We start from the raw sequence: 15840 nt of genomic DNA, 5'->3' as shown, positions 1-15840 counted from the left end.
TGGGGCTATAAGAAAATCAGAGTTATGGAGGTGCAGAGGAGCAGACAGAAGGTTGAAAGCATGAGAAGGGACAGAGGCACATAGGAGAGCAGGCACTAGAGAGTGGCCACGTCAAGGTGAAGTTGTTGTGCTGGAGAAAAGCCCCGGCGCTCCTGCTGCTGGAGCCCTGGTGCCATCTTGAATTCTTACAACCCTCATTTCCAAGCTCCATGGTCACAGGGCATGGTGTGTTCCTGGATCTCAGGGAGATTCTGGCTCCCTTTTTGTGTCATATAACTCCTTTATTGCCTGAGTTACCCTAAGAGGCTTGCCGTTCTTTAGGGGCTCACTGCCAACATGACAATGGTATCCACTGGGGCCCACACCAGCAAGGGCTGCCCTCGTGGGCCCTGTGTGTGTGCAGGGGAGCCTGGGTCAGTGTCTGGGAAGTTAGTTCCTCTGCTCACAGGCTCTGTGTTCATAGTAGGACGTTAATTCCTCAAGGATATTGGCCCTCTTGCCTTTTTTAAAAAAAAAAGCATTCTTATTTTATATATATATATAATTTATAAATTTTATTTATAAATATAATTCATATATTATATATTTTACATACATAAATATATATGATAAATATATATATGTAACTACATTTTATACATAGATTGAATATCCCTTATCTGAAATGCTTGGGACCAGAAGTGTTTGGAATTCCGGATTGTTCTGAATTTTCACATATTTTGAAATGAGATATCTTGGGGATGGTTTTAGCCAGCTTTTGTATCATTGTGACCAATATAACTGACCATGAATAACGTAGAGGAGGAAGTATATCTTGGCTCACGGTTTTGGAGATTCAGTCCATACTCGGATGACTCCATTGCTCTGGGTCTGAGTGAGGCAGCACACCTTGGAGGAAGGACGTGGTGGAGGAAAGGAGCTCAGGGCATGGCGACCAGGAAACAGAGATCCACTCACCAGACGAAGTCTAAACCCAGAGGCACACTCCAGGGGCCTACCTCTTCTAGCCACACCCTACCTGCCCACAGTTAATCCATATCAGTGGATTAACCCACTGATGAGGTTACTGGTCCCATAACCTAATCATTTGTCTCACGTGTGAGAGTGAATGCTGTAGCCGGAAGGTAATTCATACAATGTGTTCTGCCTGCTGTGCCCATGAGGTTAGGTGTGGAATTCTCCACATGAGGTATCATGTCAGTGCTCAAAATTTTCAGATTTTGGAACATTTGGGGGTTTTGGATTTTGGAATTAGGGATGCTCAACCTGTATAACATAAAAATATAGAAATACATATAATACAATATGTAAGCATGACAAAAGCATATATATTGCAGATACAGTAAAAATTAGATTGAGATGGGGAATAGTGTCTAAAGCGTATGTTAGGGTAAAATTGTGAACAGTCATCTGGAGTGGAGGTTCCTGCCTATAGTCCTAGTGACTGAGAAGGCTGAGGCAGGAGGATTGTAATTTGAGGCCAACCTCAGCAACTTAGTGACATCCTGAGCAACTTAGACCCTGTTTCAAAATAAAAAATGGGGCTGGAGATGTGGCTCATGGTTAGGCACCCCTGAATTCAATCTCCAGGAATATATATATATATATGTCAAAAATTATGCCTGAGAATCTTCCAACTACCTATGGAACCTATATTCATGGTTTGGATAACAGTATAACCACCACAACCCTGTGTGATAGAATGTGATTATAAATGCAAGCAGATTCCAGTTCCTTCCCACAGAACTCTTCCTAAAGAGGTGCAAATGAGAAAACACAGATTCCGGTTCCCATCCTTGCCAAATATTCAAAATGGAAAAATTGTGATCATGATTTGCATGACTTTTTCCACCCCAAATGGCAATTGATTAATTCCTGTGGGCAAAGAAGTCTCTGTGCCATTCCCTGCAAGGCAGATAGCTTCTAAGATTAGTTTAATTGGAAGCCTCGTGGTTTCCCAAGAGTTCGGTAGATTTAATAATTGGCATATGCATAATAACTCCATTAAATCAGGAAACAAAAAAAAATCATAGAAAGGGAACAGTAAACAACCCAAACAGTGAAGCTGGCATAATCCCCATAATGAAAACTAAGCTCTTAAGTTTCCTGGAGGTGAAAGAAACAAAGGGAAATCCTGGACGGGAGAGAGGGCTGTTGATTCATATACATTAACTGAAAGAGGGGGGTTTTCAATTTTTTTCATCGGTACAATTTTTTCATGGCTATCCTGTTATTTTTGCCATACACTCTATATTCTAGTCCTCATTTGTAAGCAAAATACCCATTTTGTGTCCTTCTAGAATTTTTGGGGGGGAATAGCCAAAGATGTCATGATTGTCCCCAACAGCTGTTCCCCTCACCACTTGCTTTTTTTAAAAAAATATTTTTTAGTTGTAGTTGGTCACAATACCTTTATTGATTTTTCTTTTTACCTTTATTGATTTTTATGTGGTGCTGAGGATCGAACCCAGGGCCTCTCACTTGCTAGGCAAGCGCGCTACCACTGAGCCACAACCCCAGCCCACCACTTGCTTTTTTGCACCTTGATTGTCTTATTTAATAACAACGTGCAGGCTTTTCCATATCGGTGGACAGAGTCCTCTTTAGTTGGGCTGCCATGGTAGAGTACTGTGGTCTGGGTATTTCACAGACTGTAGAAATGTATTACTGTCAGTTTGGAAGGCCGGGAAGTCCAAGATCAAGGCACTGGCAGATTCAAGGTCTGGCGAGGACCTGGTCTTCACAGATGATGGCCTCCTTTGGTGTCCTCGCTTGGCTGCAGGACCAGTGAGGTTCCCTGAGGCATGAGGGTGGCGTGCTCATGAAGGCCCCAGCTGAGTCGCAGCACATGGTACTAGGTTCCAACACGTAAGTTTTAGGGGAGCACCAGCATTCAGACATGGCAGGAAGCTCCTTATATTCCTTCTCAGGACCTCGTTCTCTGGTGTAGTCTAATTGCTTTCACTAGCACCCTACTGAGGTCATTTGGGTTACTTCCATTTTTTTTATGCTATTGTGAAACAAGCTTGGGTGAATAACCTAATATAGCCAGGTGCGGTGGCGCAGGAGGATCGTGAGTTCAAATCCAGCTTCAGCAACATAGCGAGGCCCTCAGAAACTCCGAGAGACCCTGTCTCTAAATAAAATATAGAAAAGGGCTGGGGATGTGGCTCAGGGGTTAAGCACCCTTGGGTTCAATCCCTGGTACCAAAACAAAACAAATGGAGCGTTCACGCATGTGCAGGAGGGGTTGTGGCACTTTCTCTAGAGCAGATTGCTGGGCCAGCAGTGAACTGTCACCTAACTGCCCTGCCCTGGGTTTCTGTGCAGTCAGAGGATGGAGCACCATGGGACAACACATGCCTGGAGCAGAGCCCTCCTGCTGCATCCCAGGGGAAGGGGAAGGATGAGAGAATGGTTTATCGGGCTCCAGGCACACCCTGGAGGTCCTCTGACACCCTGGAGGTCCTCTGCCACCCTGCCAGGCAAAATTTTGCAAATAATGAAACCGAGTCTCCGACAGGTTAAGAAGTTCATGCATCATCTCAAGGAAGTGGTAGTGTCTTGGACCCAGGCCTGGCTCTGAAGCCCAAGTTGGTTCCCGTGGGCCACAGTCCTGGGGCCAGGGAAGACCCCCCCACCCCCCAAGCAGGCCCTGGTGTCCTCCTGGGGCTGCTTCCGTCAGCGTTCGGGAGCATGGACAGCAGACCTGGCTTCCCAACCAGTTTATTCTCGTGCTGCCTGGATCCTGCATCAGAGCCCAGCCTCCTCCCTGTTCTCTCCCACCAGCCCCAGGGCTCCAGGGCCCCAGCTCACAGGGGAGCCTTGTGGGTGGAGCAGGGCTCCTCCGGGTGTGGGTGCGGCTCTCCCAGGAGAGCGTCCAGCCAGGATTCCAGGTCTCGCACCAGCCGCTCCAGCTCCTTCACTTCTTCCTCCAATGTCTCCAAGAAACCATGCAAATTCTTCTTCACCCAGTTCCTGAGGACTTTGATGGGCTCTTCAGCAGGGTCGATGGGGTGATAGTAAAAGCCCTGAAAGGCACCAGGGTTTGTACGGTGAGATCTCGCCGTGAGCTTCTGGTTTCCCAGGGTTCCCCAGGGCCCTGGCACATGCTGTGCTTTGTGCCTGGAGCACCCCTCCTGGCCTGCCCCACCTGGCCAGCTCCTGTTTACACCCCCCAGCCCAGCTTGCCAACCACACCCCTCTGGGAAGACTTCCAGGATCCCGCATCTCAGAGTCCTTCTGTACATTCCTAAAGCTGTTACCTGGGGAGACACAGGATGCTGGGGGTGGCCACATTCCCTGATCCTTTCAGACATCTCCCAGCTTCTTCCTGTAACAGGCACAAAGGCCACCTCTTAATAGGAGCAAGTGAGGGGTGGTTGGAATAACGGATCAGTCTTCCTCGGGGAAGGGAAGGTAGGAAAATGCAGTTGAGGCTCCTCTGCAGACATTCATCCTGGGGAAACCCCACCCACCCCTCCGTTCTCAGGTTCCAGAAAGGCTCACCTGATATTCCTGTGGTCAGGTACAGCACCAAGACCAGCAAGGCCAGCAGCGTCTGGGGGCAAGAGGAGAAGGGGAGGGTCAGGAAGGTGAGTCCTGCAGGCAGAGGGCTGGGCGTCTCACCCTATGAGAGAGTGTCTAGAACTCAAGTTTATTTCTGGTTATCCAAGTCACCATGCTTACTGCCAAACCCCCAAACGCAGCAGAAGTTTGCCGAAAGGGAAGGCCCACCTCTGCGCTCTCTCCTTGAGTCCCTTTTGAATTTTTTATTTTAATTGATCTTTAAAAGAAATCAACTCCAGCCAGGCCCCGTGGCGCATGCCGGTAATCCCAGCCACTCGAGAGGCTGAGGCAGGAGGATCGCAAGTTTGTGGCCAACATTGGTGATTTACCGAGACACTGCCTCAAAACAAAAAGTTAAAAAGGCTGGGGATGTAGCTCAGTGGTAGAGCACCCCAGTTTCAGTCCCCCAGTACCACAAAGAAAAAATAATTAACTTAATCGCAGTATAATTTATAGACAATGAAATGTACATATGGGTTTCAACGTATAGGTAGAGGAGTTCTGACAGATGTCTGTACCTGTGGACTATCTATCGCCCCAAAGATCTGAAACACGTCCATCATCTTAGGAAGGTCCCTTTGCTCCTTTGCAGACAGTTCCCTCCTTACCCTGACTCTGCTGGAGGGAGCCACTCATGTTCTCCCTGCCACCTGATGGTCATTTTTGCCTGTTCTGTAACTTCGTAGAAATGGAATCACAAGGTATATGCCTTTGTGTTTAGTTTCTCTTGCTCAATATGCTTCTGAGAAGCTTCCATTGTTTCCGTGTGTTCTGTTTTATTGGTGAATGTTTATGTGATATGAATATAGCACAAGGAATCTCTCCACCCGTTGATGGGCTCTTGGTGGCTTCTGGTGTGGGGCTATCATGGATTAAAGTGCTGGGATCATACAGGCACACACCTTTGTGTGGACATGTTCTCATTTCTCTTGGGCTAATAGCCAGGTATGGAAATAATGGGTATTGTGGTAAATTGATGCCTAGTTTTACAAGAATTCACTCAACTGTTTTGTGGGTATTTCTTCCATTTTTATATTTCTGCCAGCAATTCATGAGAGTTCTAGTTGCTCCGTATCCACGTCAACACTTGGTACTGTCAATCATAATTTTAGGCTTTTTATTGCTGTGTAGTGGTATCTTAATCTATTTTTATATTAATGATTCCTAATTTATATATCTTTTTTTGTGATGTGTCTATTAAAGTCTCCAGTCCATTTATTTTTTTTTATTGGACTATTTGTGTACCGGCAATAGTCCTTTATGTATTTTGGATATTAGTCATTTGATAGGTATTTGTCTTGTGAATATTTTTTCCAAGTCTGTGGTTTGTCTTTTTATTTTCTTACCAGTGTCTTTTTTAGATCAAAAGGTTTCAGTTTTGACCAATTCCAATTCATCAAATGTTTTCCTTTTGTGGGGATGCTTTTAGTGTGAAGTCTAGAATACTTTGTCTGCTTCAAGGTCATGATTTCCTCCTGTTTTCTTCTTAGACATTATTTTATTGTTTTAGCTTTTCATTTAGGCATCTGATTCATTTTAAATTAATTTTGGTATGTAATGTGAAATAGGGATTGAGATTTTTTTTCATATAGATATCAAGTTGTTCTAGAATTGTTTCTTTAAAAAGACAATTTTTTCCTCCTGGCATTACATTGGCATCTTTGTCAAAAACCTGTCCACATATGATGTGCACCCATCCCTTTCTCAATTCTATTCTGTTTCATTGATCAACATTTCTTGACATCAGAGCTATAGCAGTATGAGTCTGCATCTGCTAATGCTGCCATACAGAATACCACAGATTGAATGGCTTTGACAGTAGAAGTGCGTTTTATCCTAGTTCTGGAAGCTGTCAACCCAGGTCAAGGTCCTGGCAGGGTTGGGAGTCGTCTCTCCTTGGCTTTCTTGCTGTCACCTTCTCATTGTGTATCCACAGGATTTCCCCCTCTGGGTAATAAAGGTAAAAATGTCTTCTTATAATGACATCGGTTTTATGGTATTAGGTTCCCTTGCTTAATTACTCCTTAAAAGTCTTTCTGCAAATATAATCACTTTGAAGTTAAGGTTCCTAACATATGAATTTGGGGGACACAATTTTCTCCATAATGCCTATGTTGTCACTATCCTGTTCCATTGATTTATATCTCATACAACTCACACTATCTAGATAACGGTTGATTTATAGTAAGATTTGAAATCAGATGCTGTGCTTTTTTGGACTTGGTTATTTTTTAAACAATTTTTGGCTATTCTACATTCTTTGCAATTTTCTGTGCATTTTAGAGCCATTTTCTCCAATTTCTATTTTTAAAACTTTTGGGATTTTGATGGATACTGCATTGCATCTGTACATTTGGTAAGCATGCATGTCTTCAAATATTGTATCTCCCAATCCATGAACATGGTATATCTTGTCATTAGATTTCCTTTCTTCCTTTTCTTTTCCTTTTTTTTTTTTAGGGTTTTGTTTTAACTTTAATTAACAGCCCAGAATAATGCACATTTTAGTGGCGAAGTATTATATGGTTTCAGACAAAAATCCTTTGGTCAAGTAGTTACAATATCCTTCATCGGTTATTTCACATTAAGTACAGATTGTTGAAAAGAAAGAAAAATCAATGCTATGCCAAGCAGAACACAGATAAACATTTCAATTTTCTAACAAAAATGAATCTAGCGCCTTTAAAATAAGTATTAGTAACCATTTCACAAGTACGGAATTATCATTTCCCTAAGGGTAAAGATCCCATTCATCAGCTGTGCAAACTAAAGATAGCATTTTTCGAAGTTGATATTAAATTGTGTCAATACACAGCAGCCCACACAGTAGAAGGGGCGCTTCTTGGTTGAGCTGGATGTAGACCCAGGGTAGACAAGGGGTTCCTGCTGGGTCTTGGGGTTCCCAGGCTGAAAGGATACCACAAGGTTTTGACCATGGTCTGGAAAGACTTAAATAGAGTTAAAGATGTGTTTGAGCAGGACAGAGTTCTTTTTCTGATGGGCTAACTCCTAACATTTCCAGTTCCAACCCCAAAGGCTTCCACTCCACGGGTGCACATGGTAACAACCCTCCCTGATGCGACCCTGACTCCAGTGGGGACATCTGAGTGCAGTGCTCCATACAGGTGAGGAGCCATGGACCTGAGTTCCCCAGTGGACACAGCTTGGCAACCATGGCATTCTAGGTCAACTCAGGATAACGAAAAATGTATGTGGTTCTTAATCCTCTGTGACTGGATGACCTGCATGCAGGGAATGTGCACGTGAAGCTTTCCCGTTATCAATATTTCAGGCACTATGACTCGTGCTTCCCAGGGTGGTCCTGGCACACACTCTCAGAGTCACCATGTTTTCCTTCTTGTGAGCACTCCACTCCGTCTTTACATTGAACCTTGGAGCTTCAGGCCTTTTAACAAGAGCCAGACATCACAGGAATCTCTGAGAAGCAGACTCAGGAGCCAGTTATTTGCATTATGATACTGGGGAGAAAAATCACTGCTAGTACATGTTTTCTCTTAATCATTTAGCATTTACCAATGGCCCAGACCAAAGGTCACTTCCAAGTAGAAAAGTTCTGATTCCCACTTTTCCATTGGCCCATGTGTAACACACAACTTACTCTGTTCCCAAACACCTGTGGCAGAACTTGCTTGCTTGGTTGTCACCAATACTGAGGGGACTTTGGACACAGATGCCCTAAGAATGATGATCATCAGCAGAGTGCTGCAAATGGTTCTCACCAGCCCTCCTCTGCTAGAATTCGCCTGGTTTTCCTTTAATTTTCTCCTAACAATGTTTTGTTGTCTTCGAGTGTAGAGGCCTCCCAAGTATTGCATGGTTTCTGATGCTCCTATAAATGAAATCTTAAGGAGTTAACTTCCCAATTGTTGTTTTTCTACAGAAATCGAATTGAGTTTGTAGCTTGTGACTTACTTCAGATAGCTCTCTTCTTGGAGAGTTTAGGATTTCACAGATGGAAAATTGAGCTGTCTATGAAGAAAGTTTCCCTTCTAGCCTTTCAAAGGGTTGTTAACTTTCCCCCATTGACTAGAGTCACCGATGAAATATTAAGCAGCAGTGGAGAAGCTGAACATCTTCGTCTTGTTCCCTGTGAAGGAACGAGGGGAAGGGGAAGAAAGTGGAAGCCTTCCATCAAGTGTGCTGTTGGTTCTTCATTGTGGGCTGGTATCAGGGAGGGGCTCTCTTCCATTCCCAGTCCTCCGAGAATTTTAACACGAACAAGCACTGAATTAGGAATATGTTGTTTTTTTTTTTTAAATCCACTCTAAAAGTATTCAACAATCCAAAGGATGTAGGACAGCCAAAACAAATTTGAGAGATGATGTAAGGGTCCCCTTACTTCGGTAAATTGCGTCACTTGACTTTTGAATATTGAACCAACCTTGACTTCCTTCAGTTGACTCCACTTGCTCATGATACATCAGCCCTTTTATGTACAGTGGTCCCCTGGCCTCCATGGGCCATGGATTTTAGGACCCCCCCCCCTTCCTGTGGATGAAGGAAGCCAGGTGCAAAGAGACACCTATTCTCGATTCATCTACATGAAAATGAAGACCACACACAACTTGTCTATGATGACAGAAGTTAGAATCCTAGTGTGGGATGTGAGGGGGACTGAGGTCCTTGTGGGTGCTGGGAATGTCCTACAGCTTGATTTGGATGGTGGTGGCCAGATGTGTGCACCTAGCCCCAAAGTCGAGCCACCAAAGATGGGGGTGATATATTTCCTCTCCTTGGACTCTTCAAGAAGACACTGAGAGCTGCCCCATCCTGTAGTGCACTGGCGTGGTTCAGTGGTCTGGGTGACTTCTCCCTGTCCCACCACTCCTCTATCAAAGTGCTTTCCAGGTTGGTTTCTTTCCCAGCGTGCTTTGCTTCTGCTAGGCTCTCTTTGGTGCTAGCAGGAGGGAAAAGAAGGAGCCCATTGGGACCAGAATTTATCTACAGTTGTTTTCTTGTGCTGTCTTGGGGCCTGAGCGGAAACATTTCTTCTCTTTAAGCCGATTTCTCCATCTGCAAAACTCGAGTTTGAAATATAAATATGCTCGTGGTGGTCTTTTTATTAGGAGAGAGGGCCTCTGGGGGGGTGTGGCTTGGGAAGTGGCCTGGGAAACAGCAGTTAGTGGATTTCTTCCCTGTGGGACTTCTCAGGGTCTTCCTGATGGGAACAACCATGTCAATCCCCAGACACAGAACTGTCTGTGATTTTCCTAAAGGGTGCTTCCTGGGCGTGGCACTTGTGGGACCCTCTGCAGGAGCAGCTGCAGGGCAGGGAGCCAGCCCGCATGCCCATCAGAGGCTGAGGCCTAGCATAAGGAGGCATTTGGAACAGGGGCAGTGAGTGAATGAGGATCTTTGGAAAGCATGTAGGCCAGTCTTCCTCTGCTCTGCTCAGACCCTTCAATGGCCTCTTGTCCTCAGAGTGAGGCCCAGGCCTCCATTGTGCCAGCACAGCCGACCTTCCCAGCCTCCTCTACAGCCTTCCAGACCTCCACCTGGGAGGCCGTGCAGGGCAGGGCCCCTCTTGCTCAGGATTCTGGAATCGGATGGACCTGGTTTCAGTGCTGACATGTCCCAGCTGCATGGCCTTCGGGCCTTCCTGATCCTCAGTTTACCCCCCTGTGAATGAGGTGGGTGGCCTGTGCCTCTCAGGAGTACTGAGGTCAGGGGAGACCGAGGGGGAGGAGCGCCAGGCTGTGCCCAGCAGGTGGTCTTCTATTCTGGCCCAACACCCAGGAAGCTGGATCCCAGCCCTGAGAAGTCTCCAGAGCTCTGTGTTCAGACGGATTATTTTAGGAATCCTGGGACCCTTCTTGACCATGAGACAGAAGCCTGGCCCTCCTGGCACACCCGGTCTGCTGCTGCTGAGGAGGGTTAGGAAGAGGGTGCTGATGAGGCTTGGGGAAGACGCACCTGGGCCCCTTGGGGACTCCCCTGACTGGCGTGCAGGGTGAGGTGGGTGAGGACGGGTTCTTCTTGAGGCCATAAGGGTCTGGCAGAGGGAGCTCAGACAGGAAGAAGACAGCGTGCCCTGGCCGCCTCACCTGCTTCTTGTCCTCACAGTGGCCGCCCCTTCTCGCCTCTAGAAGCTCGCCAGCCACCTGCCCCATGCTCTCCATCTGTTGGGTTGCCATGTCCTCAGCTCACTCTGTCTGGATGGACCTGGGACAGGCAGGTGGGCCCCTCCCCCACCTCTGGTCACCAGGCATCTCTCAAGCATGAGTTCTGATGTCACAGAAGGTAGGGGACAGGCAAGCCCCACCTTCCCACCACCCTGAGCCCCTTTCCTCACTTTTTTTTTTTTACCCATATAAATGCAGAAAACAGGGCTGGGGATGTGGCTCAAGAAGTAGCGTGCTCATCTGGCATGTGCAGGGCTCTGGGTTCCATCCTCAGCAACACATAAAAATAAAATAAAGATGTTGTGTCCACTGAAAACTAAAAAATAAATATTTTTTTTAAATGCAGAAAACAAAAGGCTAGTAAGAAATGTGTTACATTTTAGTGTGATTTCTTTTCCTGATCTCTTTTCTTCTATATTTGCAAGTTTTATTAAAATGCAACTTCTATTTATTTATTTTTTTGTGGCAAACACTCTACCAACTGAGCCATATCCCCAGTCCCAAATTGCAACTTTTAAAACGCAAGACCTAGTAAAAGCTAGTCTTAATTGAAAATTATATGGGGACCATTGTAGATTCACCTGAAGTTCTAAGAAACAGCACAAATATCTGACCCAGTTTCCCTAGAGGGGCGTCTTGCACCACTTGAGGACAATATCACAACCAGGACGTTGATGTAATCCACCAGTTGTATTCAGCCCAGCCCAGCTTCACTTATACTCGTGTGTGTGTGTGTGTGTGTGTGTGTGTGTGTGTGTTTAATTTTGAACAATCTGTCATGTGTGCAGGTTCTTGTGCCCATTGCTACCATCAAGATACACAAGAATTCCAAGGGCACAGGGAGCTCTGAGTTGCCCTTCAATGCCTTCTGCTCTCCCAACCCAACCCCAGTGTCCCTAACTCCTGCACACCACAAATCTGTTCTCTATACTCTGTCATGTAAATGCAACTGAGCAGCAATGTAATCTCTGGGATTGTCCCCTCTTCTCACCACTGCCACATACAGTTGTTTCTTAGTATTCACAGCAGATTGGTCCAGTACCCCAGGAGATACCAAAACCCAGGATGCTGAAGCCTGATGAATAGAATGGCACAGTGCTGAGAACCTGCACACGTCCTCCAGACACTCTAAACAAGCCCCCCTCCCATGACTTGCCATTCCTAAAACTATATAGTCACTGAGTAAATAACAGTTACACTGTATTCTTTAGGGACTAATGACAAGATAAAGTCTGCACTGTTCAGTACAAAGTTTTTTCCAATTATCTTTGATTCATGGTTGGTTTTGATCCAGAGAACCTGTGTATATGCAGGGCAGAACCCAAGAAATCCCCTGGAAATTCTTCCAAGTTGTTGCTTGTATAGTAGTTGATTACTTTTTGCTGTTAAATAGCATCTCATGATATGTGTGCATGACACTTTGTTTAAGCATTCACTCGCTGAAGGACATGTTTAACAAAACTTGTTGAATACCTGGCTGTATCCCCTATGGATAAAGCTGATATGAACATTTTTCTTAGGTTTTTGAGTAAATGTAAGTTTTCTTTGGGGTAAACACCTCTAAGAGAACAATACTGGCTCACATAGTAATTGCATGATAGTTTTCTTGGAAAATGTTAGACTGTTTCTTGGAATGGTTGTGCACTGTACCTTGCCCTCAGCAATGCATGCAGGACTCAGTTTCTTCTCATCTTCATCAATATTTAGTGGTTGGACTATTTTATCTTAGCCATGTTGATAGGTGGATGGTGGGTTGTGGTCTGAATGTGTATTTTCCTGCTAACTTATGATTTGTGCATATTTGCCATCTCTGTGTATTCACGACTTTTTCCCATTTTCTAATTGGATAGGTTCCTCCACAGTTGAATGTTGAGAGTTCTTTGTATATTAGAGCTACCAGGGCTTCCTTGGAAATATGGTTTGCTAATATTTTCTCCTGGTCTGTAGCTTGTATTTTTATCTCTTTCATATAGACTTTCACAGAGAAAAAGTTTAAACTTTTGATGAGGTTCACTTTATCATTATTTCTTTTATGAGCTGAGCTTCCTTGTTAGGGTTCCTGTGTAGCCCCACCTCCCAAAGATTTTCTCCTATTAAAAAAAAAGTTTCCTAGTTCTATGCCTTACCTTCTAGTCTACGATTCATTTGAAATTAACTTTGGTGTAAGGTGTGAGGTTAGATCAAGCTTCTCTTTTGTTGTTGTCTAGGGTTGATAAATGGTGCTACAGCCAATTGCTCTAGCACCATTTATCAAAAAGGCTCTCCTTCCTCTTTTGAATCATTTTTGCACATTTGTAAAAAGCCAGTATGTGTGTGGTACCACTTCTGGGCTCTCTATTCTCTTTCATTGATCTGTGCCTCTATCCCTGCATTAGTACCACATGGTCTTGATCTCACTTGCTATATATTATGGCTTGATATTGAGCATAGGGATTTTCTCACTTTGTTCTTCATCATTGAAATTGTTTCAGCTCTTCTAAGGCCTCTGCCTAGCCTATAAACTTTAGAATAAGCTTATCTTTCTCTTCAAAAACACATTGCTGGCTAGGATTGTGATAGGATTGTGATAGGAATTGCATCAACCTATAGATCTCCCAGGAGAGAATTGACTATGATGTGTCTTTAGTCCATGAACATGGTATGCCTCTCCATTTATATAGGTTTGTTCTGTTTCCTTTTAACTGGCATTTTGTAATCTTCAGCACATAGATCCCATAGGTGTTTTAAGTGTATAACTAAATATTCAATCTTCTTTGGATTTACTTCACATTTAAACTGTTAAGAAATCTTAATTGCCACATTTTTGTGAGTTAATTTTCCCAAAGTTACATATGCGTAGTTTCTGATTAGGTGAATCTGTTTTGCTAACCATTATATATCTAACATCTATATGCAGCCTGCTCTGTAGTAAATGTTTAGTATATTTGTTGAAAGGATGAATAATGAGCAATCTTAAGTGTAACTCTGACAGGCCCTGACCATGTCTGGTGAATATATTTTGGTATTCGAAGTACTTGGCTCAGTAAATATTTGTGGAATGAGTAAAGCAGGTGGTATGATTTTTATTTTACCAGGGAAGAAGCTGAGGACTAGGAAGCCAAGGAAGTATATCAGCAATTGTGACTGTCATGTACCTTCTATGTGCTGGACTCAAGTTATTTTCTACCCATATGGTTTGATCTTAGTAATTACTCTGCAAAGCCAGTGCTGTTGGTTTTTCTTTTGATGGCATTATTGCCCTTGCTAATGTCACACATCCTTCTCAAGTACAGTTCTAAAGTCTCTTTATGTACCACAAAGTGTTAATGTAATTTCAACTAAAAGCAAAGAAAGTGGCCATTCTTGTCATCCTTTGAGACTTTATTGTGGGTAAGTAGATGTGAGATCTTCATTACACTTTTTGAAATATCAAATGCAGGGGCTGAGGATGTGGCTCAAGTGGTAGCGCGCCCGTCTGGCATGCGTGCGGCCTGGGTTCGATCCTCAGCACCACATACAAACAAAGCTGTTGTGTCCGCCAACAAATAAAAAATAAATATTAAAAATTAAAAAAAATATCAAATGCAGTTATGTTTCCTCCTTCCCCCAATCCCATGCCTACTTCAGCTTGGCTCCACAGGTATTTTATGCACTTTCCCCTCTCTCGTATATCACTATTGCCATCATTGACAACTAAGATAGTTCAAGAAGTTTCTAAGTACTGGATAATGTGCAAAGTGTTTGCTACATAGTGGTTCTAAGTGAAAATGATATTATCCCCCATTTTACAGATGGGATACTGAGGCTTGGAATGATGAAGTCACCTTCTCAAGGTTACACAGCTCATGAGAGGTGGGGCTGAGATCTGAACTCCATCAATCTGATCACAGCATCCTGGCTTTTGGTGGCCATGGGATATACTGCCCCTTCCATGGGAAAACTCAAGTCCAGGGGAATAATGAGACCAAGCCAGTAGGAGGAGAGGGACCTAAGTCTCTTGCCTCCCACCTGAGGGCCCTTGGAGAGGCCAATTGCATAATTTTGATGACCATGCACCACAGCTGCTGGCCTTTATGCCCTAAAGACTTACAAATGCAGACATGCAATGCTGCCCATTAAGTTAATAACAGCACTCTGAGAGTCATGCGTTACAATCCCAGGAAGATAAGATCAGCTGAAACATTTTCTGGGAAACCCAACGAGTTCTTTTAGAAACCCCCACCGAAGAGCAGAGCTTCTGGGATTCGCTTTGAAGGCCACTTCCTGGGGACTCAGCATCAGGTCAGAGAGGAGAGGGAGGAGGCCCTGCGCATTGTGTCTCCACGCATGCGCAGCAGCTGGTGCAGGTGGAGGGTGTCCCAGGGTCTGCACAGCGCTGGGCTCCTCCTCTTCCTGGTGGGGAAGAGGGAGGGGCGTGAAAGGAGGGAGGGGCGTGAAAGGAGGGAGGGACGGGGGGGGCGGGTCAGCGAGCCAGGGAGCTGGCAGCTTTCTGCGCAGAGCAGGACTGAAAGGGAGCTGGAAGGGAAGGCGAGGAAGGTGGGAGGATGAGTGAGGAGCTCCCCGGGGAGAACTTGGATTCGCAATCCCCCAGTTGCACCCCGTCAAGTCCGTCAAGGGAGGAATCGGCGCCCTTCTTGACAAGGGAGACCCAGCAATGCCTGAGTCCTGCCCCCGAAACACAGCTGGGGTCAAATCCTGGTGTCCCCATACTCTATTATTTGGGAAAGTGACATCACTTCTCTGAATCTCAGTTACGTGAAAAATGAGGCCAATAGCAAGGCATCCCCTTGGGGCTACTGGGAGGCTAAATGGGAAGAAGTGACCAGAGAGCCCCCAGTCCTCTCCCGTCCCTCCACCTCTGCCCCCCCTGCCCCCCCCACCCGAAGCCTTCCTCTCGCCCCACTTTCTTCCCGGTTTCATCCTCCTCACTTTTCAGAATATTGTCGGCTGGCTGCTCCCTGTAATCCTTCCAGGTAATGAGAGAACACAAGGATCTTGCACCAAAGGTCTATCCAGACTGCTGTCAGAGATGGGGTCACTGGCCAACCCGGCCAGGAGCAGCTGGGGCCCAACAGGCTGCGGAAGAAAGGGGCTCAAGCTTCATAGGGAGGAGGCATTTGGCTGAAAGAGAAGGAGGATCTGGAGCTGT

At 45.2% G+C, this 15840-nt stretch overlaps 1 protein-coding gene across 1 annotated transcript; it reads right to left on the bottom strand.

Moving 5' to 3' along the window:
- Positions 1–3812: 3812 nt before the first annotated feature.
- Positions 3813–10724, bottom strand: Smim23 (small integral membrane protein 23). Its single transcript, XM_005334159.3, has 4 exons — positions 10635–10724; positions 4510–4561; positions 4266–4333; positions 3813–4031 (listed from the first exon to the last, which is right to left on the bottom strand). Exons 1-4 carry the CDS (start codon positions 10722–10724, stop codon positions 3813–3815), a joined length of 429 nt encoding a protein of 142 aa, XP_005334216.1.
- Between the last annotated feature and the right edge of the window lie 5116 nt (positions 10725–15840).

Source organism: Ictidomys tridecemlineatus, chromosome 1 (assembly GCF_052094955.1).
Source record: "Ictidomys tridecemlineatus isolate mIctTri1 chromosome 1, mIctTri1.hap1, whole genome shotgun sequence".
Classification (NCBI taxonomy): domain Eukaryota; kingdom Metazoa; phylum Chordata; class Mammalia; order Rodentia; family Sciuridae; genus Ictidomys; species Ictidomys tridecemlineatus.
Note: the sequence above shows the minus strand (reverse complement) of the source record. Positions and strands in the feature narration are given on the sequence as shown.